The following is an 11,988-nucleotide window of genomic DNA, read 5'->3' on the forward strand; positions in this document are numbered from 1 at the left end:
CCTCAGAGTACTGGATGGTTGGTTTAATATGCCCCATGACTACAGAACAAAGCATATTGAAGAGGAGAGAATCTCCCCAAATCTCCAAAGTGCGATGATTTTCTAATACACCCAGAATAGGCAGTTGCTGGCTAGGTTGTGAGAGGCACTGGGAAAACCTTTCTTTAAAGTATAGAGCAAAATATGGTAGAGCTTGTGTGATGCTATGTGGTTTTCTGTGTTAAGCAGTAAAGAGTGAAGGGTTGTAGAGAACTGGCTAATGATGCAGAATTAGGCATAAAAGAAGTGGATGAGATCAGCTTCTGCCAGAACCTGAATTGTGGAATCACCCTCAGTGTGCCGACCAAGGAGTACATCAGTAGGCATAGGATGTTCTAGACCACCCTGATTAATATTACCAACTGTTCTGTGTTCTTTGGAGAACTGGTTGCTCAAACAAATATATGTCATTGTCTAGAAAACAAAGAAAATGCTTCATTTGTCAATCTCAAGTATGGAGGAGAGCAAGTTAAAAGAGCTCCTTTTAATATTGTGAAGACAAGCTACTGGTATTGGATAGGGTGCTAGAGAGACTTGGATCAGCCAGGAGGCCTAGAGAAGGTTGATCAAGGAAATGAAATTGCATAGATGGCTTCAGAAAGGCCCCCAGAGAGGAAGTGTCTTCATTACCTTAAGACCACTCTTTGATTCTAAGCTAGAGTAAAGCAAATGTTGGGCTACTTTAAAAGATGTAGTAACAAGGCAGCGGATTGCTATTTGAAGTATTTTAATTAAGAAGCTTTCTCTCCTTAGGGTTCCCATACATGCTCCTTAATAACCAGCTGAGACACCCTTGGAGAGGATCCAGGGTCCTGCTAAGTAGACTAAGCTGCTAACTACACTAAAGTTTAGAACTTTGCAGCCTTGGAATCTCTTTTGGAAGGACACAGGGACCAGAGGTAACAGTGATTCTGGGCAATCCTACAAGTCCTTTGTAGAAAACACCCAAAAAGGTCTAAAAAAAGAAAAACAAAAAACCAATCAATCTACTTTGGATGGAAATTTACAGTCACTTAGAAGGCACAATGAAGAATGCAGCTGGTTACCTTTCTTAGTGAGAGCTCAACGTTTGTGTCTGCGTTGAAATTATATTTGGCTATAGCTTCTCCAATCTCTCCAGGCTGGACTGGGGGAGGTGGTCTTGCGGGCTGTGTTTTTTCTGGAGGTGTTAGTTTCTATAAAGGAAAGCAGTCATTGGTTCTTGAATTTCTGATAACTTTTGAAATAACACCTTTCAGAAAGTAAGGAGAAAGGACGTACCTCTACGTATGAGATTGGGAAAATGCCCACTCTTCCATGATGCTCTCCCTCGTACCAGTTTTGATCTATTTTCCTGAGGATATAGACAGTATCTCCTTTCTTAAATGACAGCTCTCTGGAAGAGACGTATTTAATGGATTTTTCTGGATGCATAGCAATTATTCTTAAGATCAACCCCCTCTTTAGGTTTATATTTTTCTGGGAAATACATTTCCCACATGTAAACAGCTGCCAATTTCAATTAGATAAGATTTTCCTTGAAAATTTCTGGAATTTGCGTATAACACAAGTTTGGAAAGAATTTTTGAAGAGAGCAAGTGCATATCACACCCTGTATAAATCACATCCTCTATGATATGAAATTTGGAAGAGAAGACAGATTATTATGACCTTGCTAGTTTATAGTTGATGTATTCTGAAGCTTGCAAAATGACGGATTGGTCTGTTCTTTTTAAAAAAATTTTCGTAGTGAATTTTTTGGTTATCTAATCACCTACCTGCTTTTTACATGCTAAAGCTTAAAACAAGGAAGAACAGAACTCCCAGCACCAGAAAATACATAATTTATAGACTTCTGAAATTAATTGATAGCTATTTCAATGTTTTGATAAGGAATTTATTTGGTATAGCTGAAAAAAAATCATTGTTTTTATTCTGATGATGACTAACAAAAATATATTTGACATACAAAGGCATGCAAAAATGCTTGTTATCCTTTATATATTTTGTTTTAAAAAATATTTAAGGATAGGAAGTCCATTTTTCCATTTTGACTGTTTCTAAACGTTTGATATTAGGTATTTTAAAATCGTAAGACATTTTCACTTTGAACAATTCTCCCCCACTATTGTTATCAGTTTTTCTTTGTTTCCACAATTAAGCTCGCTGGAGGGCAGTTGATTTACATCTCTCCCCAAGAGCCCCACTATCTTGTTGGAAATTTTTTTGAATATATATGGAAATCATAGACAACTACTCTTTTCCTTTTAAATATGAAATAGATCTTTTCTACTTATATAGACATGCATTTAAATTTTTGGATAGACACAGAAAAAGGAAAGCTGCCTTATTCTCCAGGTTTTAAAACTATGTCCCTTTCATCTCAGAGCTAGAGTCCCATTTTGATAAACTTGCTCTGTTTTAAAATTTTCATTTTTCAACAGTGGCTATTGATGACCTCTAGGAAATGAAATGTTACTTTTTTCTCTCATTTAAAAGTTGAGATGTGAGCCGGACATGGTGGTGCTCACCTTCAGTCCCAGCACATGGAAGGCAGAGGTAGGCGGATCTCTGTGAGTTCGAGGCCAGCCTGGTCTACATAGTGAGTTCCAAGCCAGCTGGGGCTACACAGAGACCCTGTCTCAAAAAGACAAAAAAAAAAAAAAAAAAAAAAAAAAAAAGAAAAAAAAAAAGAAGAATTGAGATGTTAAGTTTGGTGAGTTACTTAACTGTATATAATCATGACCTTCAGCTTATTAATGAAAAATAATTTTTAAAATGCACATTTATTTAAAACAGATACATATCTTACTATTATTATGTATAAAAAGCATTCACATGTAATAATTAAAATGACTTAAATGCAGCTTGTTCTGCAGTCTTCAGTGCTGCTTGGGCATGGGAGCCTTTTAAAGTTGCTTAAGTCATTTGTCACCCTTATTTTTGTGTCAAATAGAGCACTACATTGTAGACGACAGATGACTTTGCTTTACATCTTTGAGAGAAGCACAGGGGAGTATCATTAAGTTGCAACAAGATCAATCTATTTCTAGGAATCAGTTCTTTTTCTTAACTGAAGTTATAAGGTAGCTCCTATGCAGTTATTAAATCACTTTGCTGAAGGCTTATACAACCAGATTTTATTAGTTTAGAAAGAGCCAGTCATGCCTTTTGTGAAAAACAGCCTTTGACACAGGCACTGCCATGGCCTCTCTCCCACAGAGGGGCAAGATTCCAGATCCTCATCAGGACACTTTAGAAGAGTGGCATAAGGTGAGGGGCCTGGCAGGCGGGAAAGTCCAGCAGGACAGTCACAGTCCAGCCACTTCCTCTTTGAAGCTTGCTTTTATTCTCTCTCTCTCTCTCTCTCTCTCTCTCTCTCTCTCTCATATCTCATGTGGAGGTCAGAGAATAACTTGTGGGAATTGGTTTTCTTCTTCCACCATGTGAGACCCAGAGATTGAACTCAGGTTGTCAGGCTTGGTGGCAAGCACCTTTACCTGCTGAGCCATCTCACTGGCCCAGAATTTTATTTTTAACATCACATTTAGCATAGTTAACATTTTAATTTTTAATTAGAAATTTTGCTTACTTAGGTAATTTCTTGTGTCACTAGCATTACCAAATTCTAAGCAATATTGTTTTTCATATATCCTCTGTCACAGATTTTAGAATTAGTTGCTGGTAATTTGATGCATTCTACTGAATTCTGTTGAAATATTTTGATTATATATGTACATACATATACAGTTTAAACAACAGTGTGATTTAGTGGAGATGTATAATAAACTCAGTACGTTGAATTCTAATGGTGATTAAATTCCTTCAATAAGTTCTGTGAACGTGGCCAGGGAAGATTTTAGAAAACTCCCTCCTATGTAAGTCTATCATGTGCTCAGCACTAGCCTTCCTCATCCATCTGCCTTGCCCTTTGGATAAAGTTCCTAAAGAAACAGCCTAAGGGGCTGGAAGATGGCTCAGTGATTAAGAGCACTGGCTACTCTTACAGAGGACCAGATTCAGTTCCTAGCACCCACATGGCAGCTAACAACTCTATGTAACTCCAGTTCTAAGGGATCTGACACTCTCTTCTGACCTCTGTGGGCACTGCATGACATGGGTGCACCTACTTACGTGCAGGCATTATATGCATACACACGAAATAAAAATAATAAAATATTATAAAAAGGAAACAGGCTAAAAGACTGCATCACAGGGCCATGGAAACATCAGCGCTCAAGAACCACAGGAGAGACTTTGATTAAATCTCTAAGCGTTGAGCATTGAGAGATGCTTTCACTACAGGAATATCTATGCACAGTTATTCTCATCCACCCCATAGACCACCCTTGGTGTAGCTGGACAAACAAATGCTATCAAGTTCCCTCAGCTAGGTAGACTGAATTACTCATTTTTTATTTTTAATTAATTCTTGACAAAAAAATTCTAGAAATAAATATTCTTTATTTCTTATTGTTTTCCTATTCTTCCACATTAGTTGTGCTTTATTAACATACCTAACGCAATTTAAGACTCAGTGTCTCACAACTGAACTAAAAAATTATCTTATCTCAGTTAATTCTGAAGGAACAGGCTGATTAAACTGGATTACAGAATTGGGAATTGAGTCTTATTTGTAACACATACCACTGCAATATTTATCTCTTAAAGTGTAACCAACATAGTCAAAGCCAAGTTCAATCATATGAGTTTTTAATCCTACTTACTTAGATGTCTGAGCTTTGAAATCATAGACAGCTTTTGCAGGCAGTTTCTGAAAAGGAAGGTAAACAGTTGACACTAATTTAACATTTTAGATTTTTCTACAAGAAAGAAACCTCACATGAATAAAAGTAAAATTGAACATCAAGAAACAATGAAACACATATAAGCCCTACATGCAATTTATAAATATATCAGCTAGTGTTACATTTAGATTAGTAAGCTATCGTGGGGCTAAGGTAGCTGATTTCCTTCTTAAGTTCCATTTCAGGAACTAAAGTAGACTAACATCATAATGAGATAAAATGCCCACAGAGGATTCTGTCCTATGTGTCGTTTTTGACTATCGCAAATATAATTGTGGGGGGCCAATTGCTCTGTGTTTTGTGGATTCACAGAACTATCTTAATCATAATCAAAGAAGCAAAAGACATAAAGGAAGTCATCACACCCTTCACTAAATGTCCATTCAGGAAAAAAGAATAGCCCAATTATCATTGAGAGGCTACCTAGAGGTAAAAAAATATAGGCATGGTCTTCTTGCATTCCCAGAGAATTTCGAATCCTTGGCTCATCTTTTAGCTATGAAGTGATACTCATGCTTCTACTCAGATTTGGAGCCCAGAGATCTACTTGAGGCATAATGTACCAGATAGCTAGTGACAGCAGACTTTTCTTCCCTACCAACCAGTAATCCATTCACCCCAGTTTTCTTCCCCTGTGATTCTAGTGAGCTTCAAGAAACTTGGGAAATTTCTGACTTCATGGGATCCCACAGGCACTGGGCTATTTCAGACACCTGTACGCTCCTTCTGGAGGGCTGTCAGTACAAGTTCAGTTTCAGTTTCCATTAAACCCTCATGGCTTCCAAAATAGGAACAAATACTTCAGCCTTGGCTCAGGGCTATGGGCCAGGAATCAATGGTGTATGCTTCTCAACGCTATAAGTACTTGATGGATGGATAAAGACTATTTTTAGGTGTCTTCAACAAAAGTAAGCCAACAAGTATTTGTGTAGGATTTGTGTTGGTTTGCAACATAGTTGAGCTAGGGCTCTCTCTAAGGCCAGTGAGTCAAGATACGTACTGGAAACTTCCTCCTTTCACAAAGCAAGCTGTTTCAGAACTCTCTGAACCACAACTATTAATTTATGGGTACCATGTCAAGACTCAGAAAAGCCTTACTGCCCTAGCTGGATTCTAAGTAGGGAATCATTAGCTCAGGTCCTAGTCTCAGGCTCTAAGCAGAACTGTTCCTAGACGTGCAGTTGTCATGCTCCTGTCAGTTCTTCACTGGTTTGGGATCTAAATTTGGTCGGCAAATGCCTTATCAGCAGGTCCTACAGTGGAATCCAATTCTGTTAAACTGATCACCTCTTTTTCTGGAGTTCCTCTTCTTTCTCTCGGTGCACTTCTTCCCAAGTCGCTCAAGGTAGATGAGTAACTTCTCGGGGACTCATGGTCTATTAGAAGGATAAAGTGAACTCCAGTGAGTTTTCCCTTCATTAAAGCAAGGTTGCTCAGCTACTTTCTTTGGAAGTAACTATTATACTCCCAAATTTGGAGAGATGTCACTAATGAGAACATGGATGGAAAACTCATAACTAATTATAAAGCTATGATATAAGACACACAAAACAAGAACATCTAGAAAGGAGAACTATCCAAATAAATATTTTAATCACATGTGAAATATAATTATTACATCTATAATTAATTATAGTGCAATCCCTTGCGTAGACAGTTCACAGTTGTAGGAGTTCTTTCGTGCTCAACTTTACCATACTTATTACATCTATTCTTTTTGCTTCCAGGTATAAGTATTTACCATCATAACATCTACAGAGGATGGAGAATCAGAAAGTAAATCCAGATCGTAGAAACAAATGTTTTGTGGAACACGATTTGAGAAATAATAATGAAAATTAAAAAGTATAATAATGACCGAACTATAGCTAGATTCCCTCTCTCTCTCCCTCCCTCCTCCCCTCTAAATACTCATGGAATCTTAAGCTGCCATATCGTTTATGGTTTCCCCCTGTACTCAGATGATAAACTAACTAATCAGAAAGTGAATGTAAATATTTATTTCAGAAAACAAAGGGATAAACAGAAATCTTCATATAAAATTGTAAAATTGTTTATGAAATATTGAGGTTTTTTTCACTTTAAAGCAAAGTATAAATAATTGCATTAGAAAACTCTGATTGCGAATATCACTCCAGTAGTACATTTATGTGACTAGTATGTGGAAATGTAACTGGAGGCTGCAATATTCCAGTAGTATCATGGAATTTTGCCAGTGTAACTGGGTCAAAATTTTGAATTCTTTAATAAATAGTGTGAATCATTAAGATAAGATCTATTTCATCCATTTGTCAGGGAAATTTTTAAAAATGTTGGAACCATAAGAATAAATCACTGCTTAAAAGTTTGACTACTTTGACTGTATGGAAGAATTGATTTACAAGTGGGATATCAGTTGCATAACATCCAAATGTGCATGTCTTAAATCTCTGTGAGTTGTTTGTGAATTCCAGATTCTGTAGGTTTAGGAAGGTGACATAGCCAGAAATATTTCAAGTAAAACTCAGTTATTTTCACGCTTTCTAGAAATTATGTTGAGTATATTTTCCAGTTGTTCAAAGTCATTTTTCCTTTGAGACAGAGTGTCAAAATGTAGCCTTGGCTGTCCTGGAACTCACAGAGATCTGCCCGCCTCTGACTCCTGAGTGCTGGGATTAAAGGCATGCACCACCATGCCCAGCAAAAGCCATGTTTTAATAAGGGGCTCTATTTGCATATAAAATTGAGAGATACTTATATTACTGTGTCAGAAAACTGAAGAAATTAGTTAATATTGCGTTTTAAAATTGGATTCTGACTTGTTTCAGTATAAATAGAAGCCAATTAAAAATCCAATTTATTTATTGGATTTTTAATTTATGCAATTTATTAAATAAATAAATTTCATTATACTATTACATTATTCTTATCTATTCTTATTCTGATTTTTGTTTTGCAGCAATTTGAATAGTTTCCTTTGTCCATAGAAATTATATTTTTCATTCTGAATTATGAGTTAGTAGGACTTTGAATTCCCTTTGTGTTACATATTATCTGTCTAACCATGAGAAAATGTCTTTTCTTCCTTGGCCCTCAATCCCTCAGTTGTAAAACAGTGTTTACAATAACACCGGTCACACTGATTTATTCCGGTTTAATTAGATAACGTATCTAAAGCTCTTCATAGAACTGCTGCACAGAAGCTGCTCTGTTGACACTCACATCTGAGCCTGGAGTGTTCCTGCTGGCCTCTTGATAGCTGCAGCAAGTGTATATTCACTTAAGAACTACATGAACGTATTAAAAGGCTGCATCTTAAATGTAGGTCGACACTTAATAAACATCTATATGTTTGACTTGTTATTTGTCCTTTTGTTACCACTTTTCAAACTTATCTATAATACATGCAGTTGAGAGTCACTTTAAACCTAGTCTAACCCAAATTTCAGTATGAGTGTCTCAACAGAAATAAAAAGTACGAAAATTAAGTAATGGAAAAGAGAAAGTGAACACAAATGGTGCTTTTATATAGCTTAAAGATAATTCACAAAAATTTTCTCCAATGTGTCCTCTAAATGGATAAAGTTATTAAATAAATTCTGATCTCTTTAATTATTCACAGTTGTTAATCACACATTCAGCTTTGCTTGCTGAATGCTTTGATGGAGCAGCTCCTGTACATTTCCATGTGAACAGACGCTGTGAGTTTTAATGTTAACATAAAATCAATAAAAAGGCTGTTTGTTAAACTGTTGGCTTTGATTCATTTTACAAAAATGAACAAAAGATGTCTGATGTTACGGACATTTAATTATAATTTCTGCCTTGGAAATATTGTTTTTAATTTGAGAGCTGAGTATCTCAGGATATTAGAAAACTGAAGAAGGTAGCTGTTTTGTTTAAAAAATTGGATTTTGACATATCTTGATCTGAAAATTTCCAATTGTAGGACCTGAGTTTAAAAATTCTTTGTTTTTTTTAAATTTTAGTTTTATGTGTATGAGTATATTGCCTGCATATGTGTGAGTACACCCATGTTGTGCAATGCCTATGAAAGTCATAGGAAGGCATCAGATCCTCTGGAACTGGAGTTACAGAGGGTTGTTAGCTGCCATGTGGGTGCTGGGAATTGAACCTGGGTCGTCTGCAAGAGCAGTCAGTGCTCTTAACCGCTGCACCATCTTTCCAGCCCCCAAATTCTAATCTTTGAATTAAGCTCCACAGTATCAACAGAAGCAAAGATAAATGTGAACAGTGTAAGGCACATCAAATCCTTTGTTTTTCTCAATGTACCAATTGTGTTAACCTTAACATTAAGTGACAAAAACAGTTTTCCTTTTCCTTTTGAATGAGTTAATTTTTGTGAATTGATAATTACTTTAAGCCAACACGTGAATTTCAAATATTACACAGGCAAACAGTAACTATTGAGTAAACATGTTTGGACAACACAGATTTGCTCTGCAACATGTAATGACGCAAGTGGTCTCACAGCTCAGGAGTGATGAGATGTGGAGATGGAAAACGAATGTCTGGAGGATGGGCATATGAATCACAAGGAAAAAGAAAGAAAAGCTCATCCACCTTGGAGCCCCAGGGCACTATCATAGTCCTGGGGGTGGAAGTTGTTGGTTGTGTCCACGTCTTGGAAAGAGGCACTGTGAGGCATTCTCCCACAATCATTTTGGTACAGTGGACAGTGAATAGCACCATCTTGAGGCAGTGGGTGGAAAGGCTGGTGCATAGGGCTCCTTTTCAGAGCATGAAGAGATGAATTCCTCTCAGGAGTATCTGGCAACAGTTCACTGATAAGCCTGTGAAGTATACTGTTGTCTGGCAGGCTTCCTCTTCTCTTTTCAGCTTTAATTTGGTCACAGATGTCTTTCAGGGCAGAGTCCAGAGCCTCAACTACAGAGGCTTTGCATTTTGCCTTTTCAGTCTGTTTTTTGGGAGTCAAATGTTTTTTCCTCCGGAAAGGCACGGGGCTGACTAGAAATGCGAGTTTAGACAGGGCTGGGTCCATTTCTTGTCTTCTGGGTTGGTCAATATGCTCATGCCTAGCTCTTTCATGCTTTAACATTGTGGTAAATCGAGTGTAGGAGGCGGGGCATCGGCCTTTACAGGAGCTGACAAGGTGTCGGTGATGGTGGTGGTGATGATGGTGGTGGTGGTGGTGGCTGGATCCATAGAAACTTTCAGAGGATGTGAATGAAAAGTGGTCAAAATCACTTTCACTGCAGAAGGATGACCCTTCCACATGAACGTAGTCACTGTGGTCAGACACAACTCCATCTTGGTCACTGTCAGAAAACTCCATATGAGTCCTGGGTTGCTCCTCGCTGGTCACTTCAATGTGGATGGGCACCAGGGTTTTAGACTTATAGCCTCGCTGAACCTGAGAAGGGAGTCTACTTTGAGTTTCTTCCTCTAGCAAAGACTCAATGGAAAATCGCCTCTTGGGACACAAACCATTTTGTTGGGGTTCTAGGGTTACAGGAGACAACATTTCATCTCCTAGATTGGGCATGGACTTCGACTTTTGAATCAGTTTTTCAAATTCGGAAATGCGCGTGGGTACCATGTCCCTGGGCACCTCCTCAGTGGAAGACTGGCCCCACCCATGAAGTAGACCCCTGTGTTGCTGTTCCTTTTCGTACTGCATTATTCTGGATTTCACAGAGCAAATCACCTCCGAATTCATCAAATCCTTGCGGTTGATGCGGTGCATTTTCTTGTACATTTTGAGGAACCCTGGGGCGTTGTGGGCTGACCTGTGCCTGATCCTAGATCTGCCGTTACCACAAACCTCCTGGATGTAGGGGGAAGTCCACGTCATAGGGGACCCGTCTTTGGCGTCCTCTTCACACAATAGGGAACCCATACTTTCTGACTTGGTTTGGGGGTCTGGGAAGCTATCACAATCATCGTTCAGGAGATCGTCACAGCTACGGGATTTGATTTTGGGGGAGACAGTCTCTTCGGTGCTGCTCCAGATCTCCGCGTTTTGTCGGGCCATCTGCCAGCCATTCTTGAAAGTGATGGCCCTTTGAGAGTCCCGGGGGACATCCAAATGCTGTCTATAAGCGCTACAGTACTCTAACTCACCGGAGGGGGTGCTGTTGAGCCCTGAGGAACTGCAAAGGGACGGACATACTTTGCTATCATCCCCACCTTTCAATCCAGAGCAGCATGGCAGGAGAGAGACATTTGGAGAAGTTAAAAGTTTCACAGAAAGGAGAGCATGTCAGTATTAGCACAGCAAAGGGAAGGCAGTTAGAACTCTAATCTAGAAACTGCACACGTGTGGCTTCAGCTTCCAAGGAAAGTCTAATTTGAATGTAAGATAATATTTTTCAATAAATGAATTTTTGCAGCGATTATAGTTAACAAAATCATGCAAAACATACACTAGATTTAGCTAATGCCCATATTTCTACTGCATAATCTGACAACATGGCATGACCAAACCACAATTAAGCTAACAGCATGGTCTGGTAGTAATTTAAAGGTTTAACAATTAAGGTATTACAGACTTAACCAACCTAATAGGAACAGGATTTGAAACCTATTTGATTCATAATAATGGATAGGTAAAAAGCAGCTGTAAATTTACATTTAATTAACACTCATAACTATGCTAAATGATTTTTTATTGATATTGAGTCGAAAAATGTTCAAGACAAGATTTTGCCCAAAGTTGCAAAATACAGTGTTGTTAACTACAGCTGTCAATATTTTTCTAAAGTAAAAATAAGAGTCTTTTTAAACAATCTTCCTTCCTTCCTTCCTTCCTTCCTTCCTTCCTTCCTTCCTTCCTTCCTTCCTTCCTTTCTTCCTTTCCTTCAGACTCTGTAGCTCAGACTGATCTAGAAATTCATTATATACTCCAAGTTGGCCTCAAGCTTTTGACAGTTTTCCTACTTCAGCCTCCTGAGTGTAGGGATTAAGGTGTGACCAACTGGGCTAGCCCAGGGCAAACCACCTCTTTAATTTCTCACCTTCACTTTCATAAGAACATGTGTCCTTATAACAGCTGGATTTAATGTAAAACTTTCACCAGCGGTTAATGTATTTATCATTTTTTTCTCCTGGAGAGGGATTTATAAAAATCATTTTCAATTTGATAGCAGAGAGCTGAACTTGACCTTAATATGGAATGTCTATGGAAATATTATTATTATTA

At 38.0% G+C, this 11,988-nt stretch overlaps 1 protein-coding gene across 29 annotated transcripts in view; it reads right to left on the reverse strand.

Moving 5' to 3' along the window:
* Positions 1 to 11,988, reverse strand: part of LOC103750489 (sorbin and SH3 domain-containing protein 2) — a 217,381-nt gene that overhangs the window by 24,738 nt on the left and 180,655 nt on the right. For 26 of the 29 annotated variants that reach the window (XM_029556344.1, XM_029556354.1, XM_029556353.1 and 23 more), the window contains 4 exons: positions 6,114 to 6,202; positions 4,746 to 4,792; positions 1,300 to 1,414; positions 1,086 to 1,214 (listed from right to left, as the gene is read on the reverse strand). In XM_029556344.1, coding sequence (XP_029412204.1) covers positions 1,086 to 1,214; positions 1,300 to 1,414; positions 4,746 to 4,792; positions 6,114 to 6,202 — 380 coding nt within the window. Of the gene's footprint in view, positions 1 to 1,085; positions 1,215 to 1,299; positions 1,415 to 4,745; positions 4,793 to 6,113; positions 6,203 to 9,389; positions 10,977 to 11,988 lie in introns of all 29 variants that reach the window. The other 3 variants (XM_029556367.1, XM_029556366.1, XM_029556368.1) reach the window with 1 other exon arrangement.

This window comes from Nannospalax galili, unplaced genomic scaffold (assembly GCF_000622305.1).
Source record: "Nannospalax galili isolate Female #2095 unplaced genomic scaffold, S.galili_v1.0 scaffold46, whole genome shotgun sequence".
NCBI lineage: Eukaryota > Metazoa > Chordata > Mammalia > Rodentia > Spalacidae > Nannospalax > Nannospalax galili.